At 37.8% G+C, this 19,176-nt stretch overlaps 1 protein-coding gene across 4 annotated transcripts in view; it reads right to left on the bottom strand.

The window, feature by feature from the left end:
* Positions 1 to 19,176, bottom strand: part of LOC124798396 (GATOR complex protein Iml1) — a 547,410-nt gene that overhangs the window by 197,683 nt on the left and 330,551 nt on the right. Inside the window, exon 21 of one of the 4 annotated variants that reach the window (XM_047262989.1) lies at positions 15,249 to 15,292. The exons of the other annotated variants lie outside the window; for them this stretch is intronic. Coding sequence (XP_047118945.1) covers positions 15,249 to 15,292 — 44 coding nt within the window. The remainder of the gene's footprint in view (positions 1 to 15,248; positions 15,293 to 19,176) is intronic. 4 annotated transcript variants of the gene reach the window in all.

The following is a 19,176-nucleotide window of genomic DNA, read 5'->3' as shown; positions in this document are numbered from 1 at the left end:
CCATACCAAGAAGTCCTTTCTGTACACCCTAGCCACCCATGGTCGTTGCATCTGCAGTGATGAGCAGACCCTCTTGAAATATACTGAGTGTCTCACTGACCTTAATTATCCTCCCAACCTAGTGCAAAAACAAATCTCTTGTGCCTTATCTTTCCAGTCTCCCATCATCCCACAAAGTCCCACTGTCTGGCCACAGGGCAGCATTCCCGTCGTAACTCAGTACCACCCAAGACTGGAGCAACAGAATTACGTTCTCCGTCAGGGTTTCGATTACCTCTCATCATCCCCTGGAATGAGAAATGTCCTGCCCACTATCCTTCCCACCCCTCCCACAGTGGTATTCTGCCATCCACTGAACCTACACAATATACTTGTCCACCCTTATACAACTCCTGCTCCCAATCCCTTACCTCATGGCTCATACTCCTGTAATAGACCTAGATGCAAGACCTGTCCCATACATCCTCCCACCTCCATCTACTTCAGTCCGGTCACTAACGACTCATATACTAACAAAGGCAGGGCTACCTGTGAAACCAGCCATGTTGTCTACAAGCTAAGCTGCAAACAATGTGCCGTGTGTTCTATATAGGCATGACAACCAACAAGCTGTCTGTCCACATGAATGGCCACCAACAAACTGGCCCTGTTGCTGAACATGCTGCCAAACATGGCACCCTTCATTTCAACGACTGCTTCACAGCCTGTGCCATATGGATCCTTCCCACCATCACCAGCTTTACTGAACTACGCAGGTGGGAACTTTCCCTGCAATACATCCTATGTTCCCATAACCCTCCTGACCTCAAACTTCATTAGTCATTTTCCTCACCCATCCAGCCCCTTCCCTGTTCCCATTCCAGCACTGCACAGCCCTCATTCCACCAACACACCCAATCTTTTTATTTCTCTCCTTTTCTAATACTCCCCCCCATGCGCCCCTCCCTACCTCTCCCCTGCCCTCCGTCTAACCTGCAGCACTTCACTGTCCACCACCCCACCATACTGTCCCTCTCCCTCCCTAACCCAGCCTCCTCCTCCTTATCCCCACCAAGTCGCCACTCCCATCATGCACATGTGCTGCTCCTCGCAGTGTGGTTTCAGTTGCCTGAGATAACATGCTCAAAGAGATATAGCAAGGGTTTTGATATGTAAGTCTACTACCGCAGCCACAGCTAAGACTGTAGCTGATATTACTTGGAATGTTAGATGAGATAAGAAAAATCTGTGTAGTTTTCCTTAACATTTAAAGGCATTTAATTATGTGTGTCACAGCAGACTAATATACAAACTAAACTGTTATGCTTACTCAGGGCAAGAAAGAGGAAAACAGAGAGCAGTGTGCAGCAGAAAAGCATAAAACAAGTGGTGGTGCTGTAAATGTGCATATTAATTTTCAGCTTGTAAACTCTGGTACACAGAGATGATATTAGCAGTAGATGACAATGCACTAATGTTTGCAGATGACATTTCACTCGTAGTAAAAAGTGACCCAGTACAAGAACTAGAATCAAATATTCTCTGCAATCTCAAAGAGGCTTTTAAACATTTCAGTTAAAAAAAACCTGTTTGTAAATGCAAATAGGAACAAATACAAACAAATAAAACTACAAAGACTAATAATATCTGCCTTGAACTAGGTAACTCATTTATCAAGAAAGTAGGGAATTACACATTATTGGGTGTCAGTATTGATACACACTTGACATGGAAGGACAATAACAGCAAAATATGCTCAAAAATAAACACTAAAATATTCTCAATGAAAAAGTTGTCTAGGACAGTAAACAGACACACACTGTGAAATATATACTATGGTCGATTCTACCCTCACTTACAATGCATCTTAATCTGGGGAAAAGAAGTACATGTGCATATACATAACAGTGAAGCTTCAGAAGAAGGGTGTTAGATACATTACATGCATTACAGTTTGGCCAAAGACATCCTGCAGAAATAAATTAAGAGAACTTGATATCATGATCTTCACTATTTACAAGGTGTCCCAGAAGAAATGGTCCATATTCAGAGATATGACAGGAACAATCACTGGAAGCAAAAAAGTCTAGTAAACCTGGGTTCTAAATGCAAACCTTGCAAGCCATGTGCACTTCTCCATCTTTGAAACTGTGAAAAATTCTCTTCTACTGCAAGCTCTTTCCTTTCCATATTTTGAGCAGTGGTAGTATGGATCAAAATAAGAAAAAATTCTCCAGTAAACATTGGCTGTAATGTGAATACCTCTGGAGCAATAAACTCTTTTTGATCTCCACTACTGTGAAATACATCTCATTTACTGAACATGAGTCACAGCTCTTAAGGTATGCATTTTAAAGCTCATGTTTACCAGGATTTTTTTCCATGGTTCGGTCTGTATTACTACCTCCTAAAATATGGAAAGCTAAGAGCTTGCAGTAGAAGAGATTTTTTTGTCAGTATCAAAGATGAAGAAATATTCATAGCTCTGAAGGTGTGCAGTTTGAACGAATGTTTATAAGACTTTCTGCTTTGGATGATTGTTCTTGTCATATATCTGAATATTGGCCATTCCTCCTGGGACACCCGTATATTTGCAACAATTATGCTCTTGGCAGCAAATAGTACTGCAAAGTTACACAGATACACACAATTACAATATGACAAACAGGGACAGTTATTATCTATACAGAAGCTGGCTCAAATTAACCAAAAAAAGATCCCATAACTATTGGGCCAAATTTATAAAATAAAATACCATTCAGAATAAAATGCACTGAAAAGGCATACTGTATGTTTTCAGTAACAATTTCAGAAGTTATTTAGTCCTTCCATTAGTACTTAGCCTAAAAGAACACTTAGAAGCTAAACAGAAGAGAGAGTCTCATTCAAACAGGAAATTATTGAGACATCTGCGTATCGATAAACTAGGAAGCATAAATATACAATGTATGATCTTTCTCATTATATAAGAATGATCCTGTTGCTGCTTGCTCTTTTTTTTTTTTTTTTTTTTGTTTAGTTCAGATGCCTTGGACATATATGCTACTACAAAGTGAGGTAGCCAGAGTGAAGACAGTGAAGATTAATGAGCATATGTGTACATTATAAAAATGAAATTGTGAAAGCATGAATGTGAACAGTAGTGTGTGAATGCCTGTGGACATTATAGTGTGTCATTCTTGTTTTTATCCCATCCAGCTTATGTTAAGTCAAATCTTGGATTGGTGTTGGGTGTTCAACTCTGGGAGATTAAGTTTTGAATAAATTAGATATGTCTTTGTTATACTGTATGCATACATATAATTGGAATGGTACGTATGTTGACTACATTTATACAATGGAAATTGTCTACATACAAATTAATGAAAAAATATCTCTCTCTCTCTCTCTCTCTCTCTCTCTCTCTCTCTCTCTCTCCACACACACACACACACACACACACACACACACACACACACACACACACACACACACACACACACACACACTTCTAACAAAATATCTACAGATATATGCTTGTTCAACAGATATATGCATGCAGATCATGCCAGAAAACATTGTAAAAAGGAATTATCCCAAATAAATTATCTATTTGACTTCAGAAATCCAATCATATTCCTAAAATTAAGTATTAGAGGCACAAAGCTACAGGAGGATAAATGGCAAATCATCAAAACAAAAAAAGTTTTGATACTTATAGTCAACTTGTTGCATGCATTACTGGAAAGGTAATGCAAAAACAGAATTTATAACTTATGTGCCTGGGCTTCAAAAACATTAAAAACCTGTACTTGTTTATTAAATACTTAGTGAACATTTGCAGGTTTCAGGCACCTAAGAGACAGACCATACAACTTAAAAATTTTATACACGAAAACAAAGAGCACATGCATTTCCAATGAGTAGCACAATCAGACAGGAAAATGATCACGAGCAGACAGGGGAGGTAACACAATATCTGCCCAAGTCAAGTTGCAAGCTAACATCCCACAGATGTTCGGGCTCACGTGGTTCCTCTTTTTCGAAATTTCTTTGCTCAAACTCGTGTAAGCGTTGAACTGCACGTGTCGCATTACAAGCCCTAAATTAGACACTTGTGGCCCTTTGGTTAAATTGTCTGGCCGATGGCAAGTTTGAGAAATACAAAGTTTTAACAGTAATAATAATATCGAGAAATAAATTAACTACCCATAAATGAGTTAGGACACACAGTTGCGATTTGGTTAGAATATTTACAAGCCTAATATTCCACCACGTTATCTTTGCGAAAAGTTAAAGAGTTCACACCAGGCACGCGGCTGCTCACCGCTCAGACACTAAGTCCCATGATACCACACAACATGGAATTTTCTAAGTTGTTTCACTTCCAAGCTACCTAAAGACCGACTGTCTGCTTTCGTGTCTCCACGAGCATGCCCTCTGCCCATCCCCAGCTGTGTTTCTGGCATGCCGAGTGTTGTCACTCAACTGACTAAGGCAGTTCCCTTTCCTGAAGCCATCTATCTGATTGGCTACAGCTTATTCTACATTGAGTTACGACTCAGCGCCCGCAGCCCATCTGTCTGGCCTGTTTGTGTGGCCTACTGACAAAACCTTGTAGAAGTGATGCAGTCTAATTACTATGTACTGTAGTACTAACATTTAAAGTTTGACAAGGCCAATATCTAGCATGGTTTAATTTTAATTTTATATTCTGACATTTCTGAAGAAGGCTACACTTTTATAGCTGAAACCTAGGTAAAGTTTCTTTGCTTATGCAACTGGAGGCTGAAATTTAATATAATTATTCAACATTATTTCACATTTTAATTTATTTAAGTAATCAAAGCTTGACCACTTTAATGTCCTAAATAAAGTAACAATAATATCCATTACATAATAAACATTAAATTCTTTTACATAAAACCAATACAATTTCCTTCTTAACTTTGAATGTCATCGGCAGTAGGCTTGCACCAATGTGCTTTCTGATAAATAAATAAATAACAAAAGTAGCTGTTACGCACCAAACTTGACAGCAAATATTCCATTACCTAATGATTCAATAAGGTGTCATGCTGTCATCGTTCAATATGTTTTGTGTGGAGGAAATGATGATCTGGTGCTTAACTGAAAATATTGATAATATAAATTTACTATATCTTTTAAACAAATAAAGTCACAGAGCTGATATTTACAATGTTTGTCATTTTAATGACGCACTTCTATATGAAATGTCAATCATTAAGATCGACCACAGCGTTCAGATTTTAGCATTCTGGTCTTTGTTACAAAACTTGTTAATTTCACTTCAACAGTAAATCCTAAACTATTATAGATATAACAAATATTCAGGTTTTATCGGGTTCACCATGAAAATTTATGAAGGATTGTAGATTAAAATAAGTGTGGCTTAATTCCCTGCATTAATACAGAATTAAATAGTTTCCGTAAACGATACCCTTTGTAGCTGATCTTAGGTCTGCCTTACTTAACACTGCTATGTCTCCTCAGCAACAAACAGCTTCTACTGGGTTTCACTATGAGGCAGGGTCTCATCTGTCTCACTCACACACTACGGCACTTAGGCCTCAATAGATAATAGATGCCTTTGAATTTCCACATCTCATGGTGAATCGGTGCCCTTTGTGGCATGCGGTCCTGGACGACAGGGCTCGTTTCACAATTCTTGTAGGCTGACTCTTTTGGCCATATATTTAAATGAAAGCGCAATGCTCGTTAACTCACAAAGTATCCATATTAGCTTCAGGAAAAATTTTAAAGCAGCTTACAAAGTAGCTAAGTTCCATTTACAGTTTAATGAGTAATGAAGCAAAGGCTACAATCAAGTTATTACCCTGAAAAGAAAAGTGGAAAAGTCTCATAAATGAATGAGTATGCATCTATCACTTAGTGGGCTTTAAGATTAACCACTGGAATCTGAGCAAATGGTGAAGATTATACACTCTAAAGGAAAAAAAGGGGGGAAACAGGATGAAAATCTGGAAATCGGTATGTGTGATTACATGTAAAGACAAATCAAATATTACAACAGAAAAATTGGATCATTTACTCAAGAGGAAGAACTTCCACAAATTGAGCAAGTCAATAATGCATTGGTCCACTTCTGGCCCTTATGCAAGAAGTTATATGGTGTGGTATTGAATAATAGAGCTTTTTGATGTACTCCCAGGGGATATTGTGCCAAATTCTGTCCAGCTGACACACTAGACTGTCAAAATCTTGAGCTGGTTGGACAGCCATGCCCAAAATGCTCCAAACATTCTGAAGTGGTGAGAGATCAAGTGAACTTGCTGGCCAAGGCAGGGTTTGGCAAACATGAAGACAAACAGCAGAAACTCTCATCATGTGAGGGCAGACACTACCTTGCTGAAATGTAAGCACAATAGGATTTGCCACGAAGGGCAACCAAATGGGGCATAGAATATCGTTGAGGTATTGCTGGCGGATTAAAACCAAAAGCATTCTGCTGTGAAAAGAAATGGCTCCCCTAGACCATCACTCCTAGTCGTCTGGCAGTACGGTGGGCGACAGTCAAGTTGTTATCCCACTATTGTGGGATAAAGCAGTTATGGCATCGATGATTTCAGCCGTAAATAGAAATATTAAAAAAGGTAGGAAGATTTTTCTGTTTAGCAAAAGTGACAAAAAGCAGATTTCAGAGTACTTGACAGCTCAACACAAAAGTTTTGTCTCAAGTACAAATAGTGTTGAGGATCAGTGGACAAAGTTCAAAACCATCGTACAATATGCATGAGATGAGTATGTGCCAAGCAAGGTCATAAAAGATGGAAAAGAGCCACCGTCGCACAACAACCAAGTTAGAAAACTGTTGCGGACGCAAAGGGCACTTCACAGCAAACATAAACATAGCCACAGAATTGCAGACAAACAAAAATTACACAAAGCGAAATGTAGTGTGAGGAGGGCTATGCGAGAGGCATTCAATTAATTCGAAAGTAAAGTTCTATGTACTGACTTGGCAGAAAATCCTAAGCAATTTTGGTCTTACATCAAACCGGTAGGTGGATCAAAACAAAATGTCTAGACACTCTGTGACCAAAATGGTACTGAAACAGAGGATGACAGACTAAAGGCCAAAATACTAAATGTCTTCTTCCAAAGCTGTTTCACAGAGGAAGACTGCAGTGTACTTCCTCCTCTTGACTGACACACAGATATCGAAATAGATGACAGAGGGATAGAAAAACAATTAAAATCGCTCAAAAGAGGAAAGGCTGTTGGACCTGATGGGATACCAGTTCGATTTTACACAGAGTACGCGAAGTAACTTGCCCCCCTTCTTGCAGCGGTGTACCATAGATCTCTAGAAGAGCGTAGCGTTCCAAAGGATTGGAAAAGGGCACAGGCCATCCCCGTTTTCAAGAAGGGATGTTGAACAGATGTGCAGAACTACAGACTTATATCTCTAATGTTGATAAGTTGTAGAATTTTGGAACACGTATAATGTTCGAGTATAATGACTTTTCTGGAGACTAGAAATGTACTCTGTAGGAATCAACATGGGTTTAAAAAAAGATGATTGTGTGAAACCCAGCTCGCGCTATTCATCCAAGAGACTCAGAGGGCCATAGACACGGTTTCCCAGGTAGATTCCGTGTTTCTTGACTTCTGCAAGGTGTTTGATACAGTTCCCCACAGTCATCTAATGAACAAAGCAAGAGCATATGGACTATCAGACCAATTGTATGATTCTATTGAAGAGTTCCTAGATAACTGAATACGCATGTCATTCTCAATTGAGAGAAGTCTTCCGAAGTAAGAGTGATTTCAGGTGTACCACAGGGGAGTGTCGTAGGACCGTTGCTATTCACAGTATACATAAATGACCTTGTGGATAACATCGGAAGTTCACTGAGGCTTTTTGCGGATGATACTGTAGTATATTGAGAGGTTGTAACAATGGAAAATTGTACTGAAATGCAGGAGGATCTGCAACGAACTGACGCATGGTACAGGGAATGGCAATTGAATTTCAATGTAGACAAGTGTAGAGTGCTGCAAATACATAGAAAGAAAGATCCTTTATCATTTAGCTACAATATAGCAGGTCAGCAACTGGAAGCAGTTAATGCCATAAATTATCTGGGAGTAGGCATTAGGAGTGATTTAAAATGGAATGACCATATAAAATTAATTGTCAGTAAAGCAGATGCCAGACTGAGATTCATTGGAAGAATCGTAAGGAAATGCAATCCGAAAACATAGGGAGTAGGTTACAGTACACTTGTTCACCCACTGCTTGAATACTGCTCACTGGTGTGGGATTCGTACTAGGTAGGATTAATAGAAGAGATAGAGAAGATCCAACGGAGAGCAGTGCGCTTCGTTACAGGATCATTTAGTAATCGCGAAAGCATTACAGAGATGATAGATAAACTCCAGTGGAAGACTCTGCAAGAGAGATGCTCAGTAGCTCGGTACAGGCTTTTGTTGAAGTTTCGAGAACACACCTTCACCAAGGAGCCAAGCAGTATATTGGTCCGTGCTACGTATATCTCACGAGGAGACCATGAGGATAAAATCAGAGAGATTAGAGCCCACACAGAGGCATTTCGACAATCTTTCTTTCCACGAACAATACGAGACTGGAATAGGAGGGCAGACCGATAGAGGTACTCAAAGTACCCTCCGCCACACACCGTCAGGTGGCTTGTGGTGTATGGACGTAGATGTAGATTGTCTGGCGCATCTAGAGACAGGTCTTCACTGGTCACAGGGCTCAATTCAAACTGGGGCCCATCAATGAAGATACGTCTCCTCCAGTCAATGAGATTCCAGGATGAAGACATACCTGGAGACTCCCCTGCCAGCAGTTAGACACCAGTTAGACACACCACTACAAGGCTTTTTCTACACAAAATACATGCTGTATGCAAGGGGCAGTGGTGATGATAACTAATCAGCCTGAGTTAGTAAAGTCAGAAGGATTGCAATTGCAAGTTATGACTAATGTAATTAATTTTAATATTGCTTTGGAGAGGTATTTGCAGGTATCTTGCACAAAGTTTAGGCAAAAAAGAAAAGAAATATTAATGGTAATCTTATAAATCATAAAAATATGTCTTAGTGTATAATATTTCAAAAATACTATTTTGAATTCACCAACATTTCACTTAATTTAATTTTTGAGATAAATGTTACTTATAAAGGTGCCTGTACACTGGAGAAAATGCAGCGAATAAGGAACAATGAATATAGCATTTACTTTGGTGTAAACCAGTGAACATAGCATTTACTTAGATGTAAACAGGCAGCAAGCAGCATTTATTTGGCATTCCCAAGTGTTCACACGTGATCCATCGGTTGTCAGTCTGGGAGCAAATCATCAAAGGAAGTTCGCATTCACACAGCTTTGACGCTGAGATTGGTGTAAACAGAAAGCATTCGCTTTCATAGTTGCCTTTTTCTTTTTTTTCTCTTTGTTACTGTACGCAAAATTGAAACTTGTAGGAATGGAGAATATTGATCCAGGATGTGCTTGTGGGATCCAAGGGATTTGCAATGTAAAATATTAAATTAAAAAAAAAATAATAATAATAATAAATAAACAGACGCTTGGCGAGAAATTTCCAAGATACTTCTCATTCTGCCTGAGGAAGTGAAGAAGAAGATATCTTTATTAGCTTCCTTCCAATAAGAAAGAAATAAAGAATGTACCAGTTTGGGCTCAAGTGATGGTGAAGCATACCACTCTAAGTGGTTTGCTTTCAAGGTGATGTCTTTTCTACTCAATAAAATCAACACCAGACAAAGCAAATGCACAGAGGCAAGATATTCCAAAGCAAGTGCACAGAGGCAAGATATTCCTTAAAGTTGCATTAATAGCATTTTTGTAATTTCATTTAGCAATATCTTTATAATCACTTATTTGTAGAGTGTAGTGTACATTTCTGTGATCACTTTTTCTATAATGAAACATTTCAGATAAAAAGGCACAAAGTGAAACTTTGGTGTAACGTATAACTATGCTAACTGCATTTAGTACATGCAATGCTGTGGGATTCAATAACATGCTGACCATGATCAGGTCTTGTTACAACTGAGTTCCCTGCCCCAGATTGGCCAACAAGCAACCCACATAAATAAACTGTAAAGAGTAGTGTGTAACCTTCCAAAGCTCTGAAAATAACTTGATGTCATAAGTCACCCAACTGCAAGATATATTTCAGTTTTTTAGTTCCACATAACAAGGTGTCTCCCTGTTTTATTCACGGATAGGGAGTGGGGCATGTGACTGTTTATCCAAGTATGTGGAGGCTTGTACATCTCTAATTTTATCTTCATGGTCTCTACAGGCACCATACTTTAAATATATGGTGTTGGGCAGAGGAACAATATGTGGAAATTTCTATGCAGTTTCTTGTTATAGGTATGACTTCTGCCAGTAAATATTGTTACAGAAATCTTGTCACAATGTCTTATATTCTTGAGTGTGACTGTATAAATATAGCAAATTCCTCTCACTCAAAATAAACAACCATTTTTGTTTATATATTAACATGAAAACATGACAGGTTTAGCACTCTACATGCTCATACAGTGTTTTCAACTGAATATAAGGTTACATGTTGTTTTCTACAGCTCCATATATTATCTTGTCACTTTCTTGTGCCCATCTATTACCTCAATAAACTAAGAGAAACTCACTGTTGCATCACATGGCAAAATTGCTATCAGTCATAAAACAAACTATAAAAATATTTTAACAGTGATTGCTCAATATTAGTGAACACCACCTGACATAGAAAGATCTAAAAAGAAATTATGACAGCAGTGGAAAGCACCACAAGTCATCCCATTTGCAAGATAACAAAACTACTTGGATTGTAAATGCAAAGTTATCTGAAATTTAAACATTCATGTGGCATAAGTAAATTCAAAGCTGAGTGCTGCCTGTTACTTTTTAATGACCCTTTAAAAATTTATCTGATGCTGTGGGAAACACTCTATCAGTACTGTTTTTATTAACTTGGCACCAGCTGCCAAGACCCAAAGTTCCACCTTCAATCTCTTTGTCAATCATTACTCTTGGTGTGTACAAGTGTCTTGAACTCTGCATTCTTTAAAAAAAGAAATTTAAAAAAAAATTAAAAAAAGGGCAGATATGTGTATGCTTGCACAACTACTACACATCTGAAACTTCCTGGCAGATTAAAAATGTGTGCCGGACCGAGACTCGAACTCGGGACCTTTGCCTTTCGCGGGAAAGGTAGGAGACAAGGTACTGGCAGAAGTAAAGCTGTAAGGACGGGGCGCGAGTCATGCTTGGGTACCTAAGTTGGTAGAGCACTTGCCCGCAAAAGGCAAAGGTCCCGATTTCGAGTCTCAGTCCGGCACACAGTTGTAATCTGCCAGGGAGTTTCATATCAGCGCACACTCCGCTGCAGAGTGAAAATCTCATTCTACTACACATCTGTCTATCACATTCCCTTCTCCACCAAGATTGTAGTTGAACACATGTTCATCTGCATGCATTACAACAGCATATAGAAATTTAACATGTAATTCACTCATACACGAGGAGATTACATACTATTTTGTAAATGTATGCATGTGTACATGAACTAAGTTCTGGTAACACTCTCTCTCTCTCTCTCTCTCTCTCTCTCTCTCTCTCTCTCTCTCTCTAACTCTAACTCTCACCCCCCATGCACCTTCCCTTTGCAAAAAGTGGCTTTAATGCTCTCTTTGACAGATTTTATGTTTGGATAATAAATGAACTTTGAGCTGGTCCATATTTTAGGTGTTGATAGAAATAAATAAACTACATATGAGTCCATTTATGTAAGTGATGAGTCCATTTATGTAAGTGCTTTGTTTGCAAAATCATGTCAAGCAGAAAGAATTTGCTACATTAATAAATATTGATTTCTTACAGGATACAAATAATTCAGCTGAAGAAGCTGTAGTATATGAAGATCAATGTAGCATTCTAGAGGTAGTGGAAGACAACTTGGGTAACAATGAAGTTGTGGTATATAAAAGTGTCACAGATGTGAAGTAACCACCACAGGAGGAAAGAAGAATTAATAAAGCAGAAGCAAAAATCAGCAGTGCTCTCAACTTAATAAAATCTGTTGGCAACAATATTATCAAAGCTACTGATGTAGAAAGCCTAGGACAGCAAGTGGTTATTATGGTGAATATGTAGCAGTGAAACTAAAAGGTGACATCAGAAATGTACAATACATAATGAGTGATTCATTATTTCAGGCAGATATGAGAAATTTTGATTAAAAATCTGACGTGGAACAGTGAACTAAGATTTACCACATGTTCAAATGCTGCTCTACTAGTATGAATAAAATTGATTTACAGTCTATAGTTCTTTTCATTAACTGAACCTTTGAACATATATATATATATGTAAAAATTAACAGTAATTGTCTTGCCAGGTGACCCACCCAATGCAGAGTTAAAATGCTGTGCAATTGGTTTCGAATTTATGCACATTTCTTCGAAGATTTCTGGGGCACAGATCTCAGAGATAAAAATGAACTGTGTTCACTGCCTTGCCACCAGCTGCCAAAAACCTCATTTCCATTTTCACCCTTGTCATCTAGCACTCCTCTTGACATATACAAGTGTATCCAGCTCTGACTACTACTAAAAAAATTATGCAGATATGCACATGCGTACCAACTACTACCAGTTGTCTACACGCAGGAGCACAGGTTTCCTCAAGACCTGGAAAATTGCACACAAAATTCCAAAAGTGTTCTCTACCACACTTCTAGCTCTGCTGAATCTGTAGTTGAACAAATGTTCCACTGACTGTTGTGCATGTTTGCCAGGATACAATTTCAACGTATGTTCATGCATGGCAAATGCTTGCAATGTATAAGCTACATTTTTCGTTCTTCCTGCTAGTGGTGCCTCCTCTGGTACATTAGCTTCAACCTGTTTCCAAAATGAAACATTTTTCAGAACTCCGCCATCTGAGTTGCGTTCTTGGGAACCAGCATTTGCATATATAAAACAATATTCTGCATCAACAACTCCTAATTACACAGAAGAGACCTCCAAAATTGTAAAACTCAATTGCACTATTGGCAGGTGCACTAATTTCACAGTGGCAGCCATCCACAGCTCCAAGGCAGTGTGGAAAGTTCCGTAGCTCTTCAAAGCCCTTTGCAATCTGCAACCAATATATTCTTTGGCAAGGAAGCTGAAACAACAGGAATAATTATACTATTTTGGCCTTCAAATCTATAAATTTCACTTGTTCAGCAGAAATTGTGGATACACAATGCCTCATACAGTTGTATATTACTGACTGGCTTATTGGACTATCCTGTATGAGTATGTATGAATGTAAGCTTTCATCTTCATCATATTATATTATGCCTAAAAGCTACAAAGCAGATTTTATTACATAAAGTAGTGATCCCTAACCTGGCAGTAATTATTCCCTGAGGGGTAAAATGAAATTTTTTGAGGAGTGGATGCAAAAGTCTTTGATTGTGTCTGTCACAAGACTAAATTATTTTTGAAGGATCACTATTGTTAGCACACATACATGTATTGTGTTTTGTACCATGCCTAAGAGTGAGAAATGGGAGTGACAAATGCCAAATGTATGAAAAATGTCTCCTCTGACTTTAATGTAGTTCCTACAATGCACCAGAAATTTCTTCAGTATTCACTCTGAAACAGATAAGCAATTTAAGTGGCGCAAAAACAGACAGTAACTATGAAATGGCTAGTGTAGTGCTCTACACAATATTATTTATTGCTATTATTGTTATTAGTGGTATTGCTCAGAAATGAAGCACTGGCATACTGAAATCTTCCTATTTCAGCCAGTTTGGCAGTAAGGAGGCCCAGCAATCAAATACTTTACAAATAGAAAGTATAGTAAACACATTTTCTAGGTTGATTTTACTTAAGGGTAGAGGGTGTGGAAGAAGCAAATACCATTAGGAAGGACAGTGGTGCAGCTTTCTTTTCTGAGGAGGAGTTGTAGATAGTCCTTGTAATGAACTGGGAATTGCTTCATCATTCCTTTTTAGCACACAAACTACTGAAGCACCACACACTGAAAGAAACATTGCAATCAACATATACATGTTTGAAAGGGGATTTCTAATTATGATATCAATGAAACAAAAAAGACTTGAATAGACTTGGAGCATGACTTAACAGTGTACATTGTCTGAGAACAAACCAAGTGTATAAAAGATGATTAGATATAAGCAGTACCAGTATCTCACACTCAGTTCTTTTTTTAATAAAACACTAACAAGAAGCAAAGATTGTTTATCTTTAATCATTTTATAAATAAAAATTATAAAAAAAATTTCATTCTAAAATTAAGTTTGGCAATAATGTTCACGATTTGGGAGGGAGGGGGAGCACAATTAGTTTACACCTGATTGCACTGAGGGGTAGGAGTAATGATCTTAGAATGGTTGGGAACCACAGGCTTGAAGCAATAGATGTTTTATGGACCTGTTTTAGGTCATTTGTATATTTTCACTTTACATTATTCATATTTATTGAAGTTATTTTCTTACCTTAATATACTCCTTGAGAGCTTCGCATATAGCACTGCAGACTACAGGAACTATTTGTGATATATATGCTGTTGAAATTCGAAATAAATACTTAAAACTAGCGTAACTGTCTCTAGTTTCTATGAACTAGAGCATAAGTGCAAGTCTTTCTTCAAGTAGTCAACTGAGACATATGCATAAAATTTTGAAGCAGGCCTAATGAAGTTGGGAGCTGTAATTCAGTGACTAGCACACTACCACCATGTATTTGACGCTTCTGTGAAACTTCAGATCCCCATATTTTTCTTTCCCTTTGCTGCTTTGCTTTGTGCAAGACCAACAGTGCAGCTAGCATACACAACAATCCTGTCTCACTGTTTTTCACTGTGACTATTTCACTATGGTACACTTCTATTGGATATCTGTATATATGAGTTTAGTACCAAATAAACAAAATCACAGTGTTCACTTGCTCAATACACATTCAACATTGCTTTCTTTCACTCGTCTGGTGTAGGCGCTTGTTCGTAAATACAAGCACATTGTAGTGAACACTCATGAATTGTTCTCTGGATTGCTCATTCGCTTGTGTTTTCTCTGGTGTACAGGCACCTTAGGATTGCATACAATAACATACAACCATACTTGAAATCAAATGGCTTTAGTTCTTAAAACATTTGTGCTTTAAGTTTAAAAAGCTCACTTAACCAATTTTGCTAGATTAAGCAGTACATAAACACACATACCAACCTGAATGCAGGTCGATCAGCCATGCGATTAGAACCAAGCTTCTCCTACCAGAGAAAATAAAAGTTAATAGGACAATAAAACATGCCCTAGAGGAGTACACAGAAAAATATATATTACATGCTATACAGTCCAAAAATCATTCATTCACTAAACACTGAATGTGAATCACTTTTTAATATTTGTTGCTTGCAGCAAATGATAAATGCAAGAACACCAGAAAATGCTGCTGCTTATGAAAATACCTGTGGATAGGACACTTTTACTGGGTGGAGAGGAGAAGGCTGTTTACCTCAACAAAATCCAAGATGATGACTATCATGTTTCAGTTCACAATTTGTATTGCATAAATGATAAGGTGTCCCAGCACATCTTGAACAATGTACTTTTGCAGATAACAATTTTGAAAAGTAAATTAGTTTTTTCTTCTTTTCACTAATAAAACATCCCGTAAATACTATACTGAAGTGACATACATAACTTCACCAGCTCCCAATTTATCAACATACAAAAACATTTTTCCTTACTAATTTTCATTTTTTCTTCAAAACTCATAGGAAGCAAGTAAATTTACTTACCATTTGATTCATGTGATAATTAGAATTATATGTCAAAGTTTGACACAGACTACTACATAAATTTCAACTGTTATGTGAGCCATCAGAACTCACTTCCAACAATTTAAAAATTATGCCCCCTAATCCCCAACCGGATACTGGATGAAGATGGACGGATGACATGATGGACAGTACAACAAACAGCAGCCTTAAGAAGGAAGCACTGGATTGCAGAAAATGGAGAGGCAAAGGACCTGCTTATGTAGCAGATAACTGATGATGATGATGAATCCCTAACTTCCCCCTCACCATTACTTCCAGTTTTTTCCACATTTTGCTTCCAATAAAGATAATATCTAAAAAGGTTCCAACCCTAAAAGATTCAATAAAATGTTTTTAAGGTTCAATTCTGGCCATTTGTTTCAGCACATAGAACTGGCAATCAATAATATGAGCGAATTTAGGAGAGACTGTGGAATTCAAAACCAAAACACTATAAGTAAAATGATTTTCATCCTTCAATGAAATTTGATCCAAAAAAGCAACAATGTTAAAATCTCAGAGACAATTACACAGATGAATGGAGTTCTCCAAGGAGACTATATGGAGTCCAATGCTGTTCATCGTCTATACAGCAGATGTGACAAACACAATAGAGAAGAGCCAAAAATAGAAATGATACTGTATGCAGATGACTTGGTTGTAGGACCGGCAGTAACAGAGGACCTACAAAAGCACTAAGAACACTAGAAACTTGGTCAAAGGAAAATGTCCTAAAAGAAACCAGGAGAAGACATTTCAAATGACATTCAGGAAGGGAAGAAAAACAGTATCGAAAGACAAAACACAACACAAAAAACCGTTGCAAACAGTAGGGAAATATAAGTACCTGCAGATTACATACAGAGAACAGTAACATCTTCCAGGGAAGAGCAGCAGCAGCAGCCACCATCAAAGCCTCATGCAACATTCCAAACATATCCAATCTATTGACAAGCACAGCAATGACACTGCTCAAAGCAACAGTGCTGCTAGTCATAATCTGTGGAATATGGATCATATGTAAAAGACTTAAAATAACCCATATTAAATTAATAGAAAAAGTCAAGACCATGTGTATGAAATGGATACTAGCAGTGGAAACATGATACCACCCCAGTTTATATATGAATTACCACCCTGACTTACATTTGAACTCATGAACGAGACTTATTTCACAGATGACACCAGATTACAGCACTGGCTATCTTTCACAGGACCTTACCAGGAACTGATTAATAGACCAGAAGAAGGAGATAGACCTATTGTTCTACAACTCATCAGCCATGCTGGACAACAGCTGAACCAGACAGTGTAGGAATCAGACACATTTAACAACTAGATTCGCAATACATTAGTTCCATCATAAAATATGAACAACGACAAGTTGTAACTGAAGAGTGTATGCTATATGGATAAGTACGTGTGCAAAGAGAATGAAAATTATAACAAGCTACAACAAAGACCAAAACTCTAAAAGTTGTGTAAACTTGTTCATTCAAGCTCAGCCTGAGCACACTTTTGTGTTAATAATTATATAATTTATGTATAATTTATGTATAATCTATGTATAGATAATCGTAGAGGGAGACCAAGAGATGAATACACTAAGCAGATTCAGAAGGATGTAGGTTGCAGTAGGTACTGGGAGATGAAAAAGCTTGCACAGGATAGAGTAGCATGGAGAGCTGCATCAAACCAGTCTCAGGACTGAAGACCACAACAACAAACAACAACATGTATAGATTGTGCGCTCCTGTCTTGGGGTGAAAATGAAGCTTTGCATTTTTGAACCAAAATCTGTATCAGATTGCCGGTAGGCATCAGGTAGTAATTTATAAATCCACACACATTCAAAAACAAAGTAACAATTATCTTATTATTCACTAATCACATAATTTACCAAAATATTTGGACTTGTGGATATAACTGCAGTTTACGATGACATGCATATCAAACAGATTTATAACTTTTCCAGTAATAAACAAACAAAGGACAGCAATATGTTATATCAGTTAAGTTAAGCAATAATGACAATGCATGTGGCTAGGTCCAGAGCCCCCTCCTCCAACTGCAGGAAGCCTGGGTGCCTGGTGCAAGTCTTTTTAGTTGGTGCCACTTTGGCAACTCACATATCAACAGGGATTAAATGATGATGAAGACAACACAACACTCAGACCCTGAGCAGAGAAAAATCTCCAACCCAGCTGGGAATCAAACCCAGGCCCCTCACATGGCATTATGTCGCACTGACCACTCAGTTATGAAGGTGGACTGTTAAGTTAAATAAAGGCTTGGTATGAAGTGATAGATAAAAACAACAGCTGAGAAGTGTAAGAGAAAGAGCAGTGGCCTTTTTTTCCCCCAAAATATCTACTTTTCTCCTATTACAGATTCAATAAATCAGAATCAATTCCCATAATTCTTGGTGTAAGTAGAGCAGTCACAACTGGTTGTTGGTATACCTCAGACAAGTTACCTGTGGTGGCTGTTTCTGTTTGTTAATGAATAACTTCGGCTCATTTACCATTTTTGAAAGCTGCCCTTCATGATAAGAATTAAGGAGTGTAAGTTAATAACTGAACGAAAAAGTGTATCTGCACCTTTACATACCTTTTCTCCAGGACTGATGACCTAAGTGATGTCAGGGCCAAGGAAAGAGCAGCTGTAATGCTTGAAATTCTTCACATCTCACACAAACTATCGCATTACAAGCTGTTTGTGTTGCGATACATTTGTTATTCCCGACAACAGTGTACTCAATGGATTTTCCAGTACATGAGCCAATAAACAGTGAAGCACTCATAAAATTGATCAGTCCATCCCCCCCCCCCCCAACATCTTTACAATTGATTCTATAATTATGTTTCAGTGCACATAATATGCTCTAACATTGTATCTTCATCTGCTCCAGATTTCCTTTCTCTGGAAGATGTATATGCTGAGAGAGTGTACATTTCCTTAAGTAAAAAAATGTATAGCTGCCAACCTTAAGGTTGGCTTTTGCGTTTTGTGGTTTATTAATCTCATAATGTACACAATCTACACCATTTGATGCAGGTACAGGAGACACGTCAAAAACATGTAAAAACTTCAGCACAAACATGGAAGAACTAATTTAACAACAGTACCCTCATAACAATGGCATTTCTGTCTTGTGTTGTATGTATGACTAAAATCATTCATATGAAATAATTTTTGTCTGCTGTCTAGGAAGATAATAATTTCATAAATGTATATGAAGAACACCGTTAGGATGTGCAGTTTCCGAAATAATAGGTGACAAGATTCTTTTTGTTGTACAGTTCATTTTTATCTGACGATTTTCTTTTGTA

The sequence above is a fragment of the Schistocerca piceifrons genome, chromosome 1, assembly GCF_021461385.2.
Source record: "Schistocerca piceifrons isolate TAMUIC-IGC-003096 chromosome 1, iqSchPice1.1, whole genome shotgun sequence".
NCBI lineage: Eukaryota > Metazoa > Arthropoda > Insecta > Orthoptera > Acrididae > Schistocerca > Schistocerca piceifrons.
This window is presented reverse-complemented; position numbering and strand designations above follow the sequence as displayed.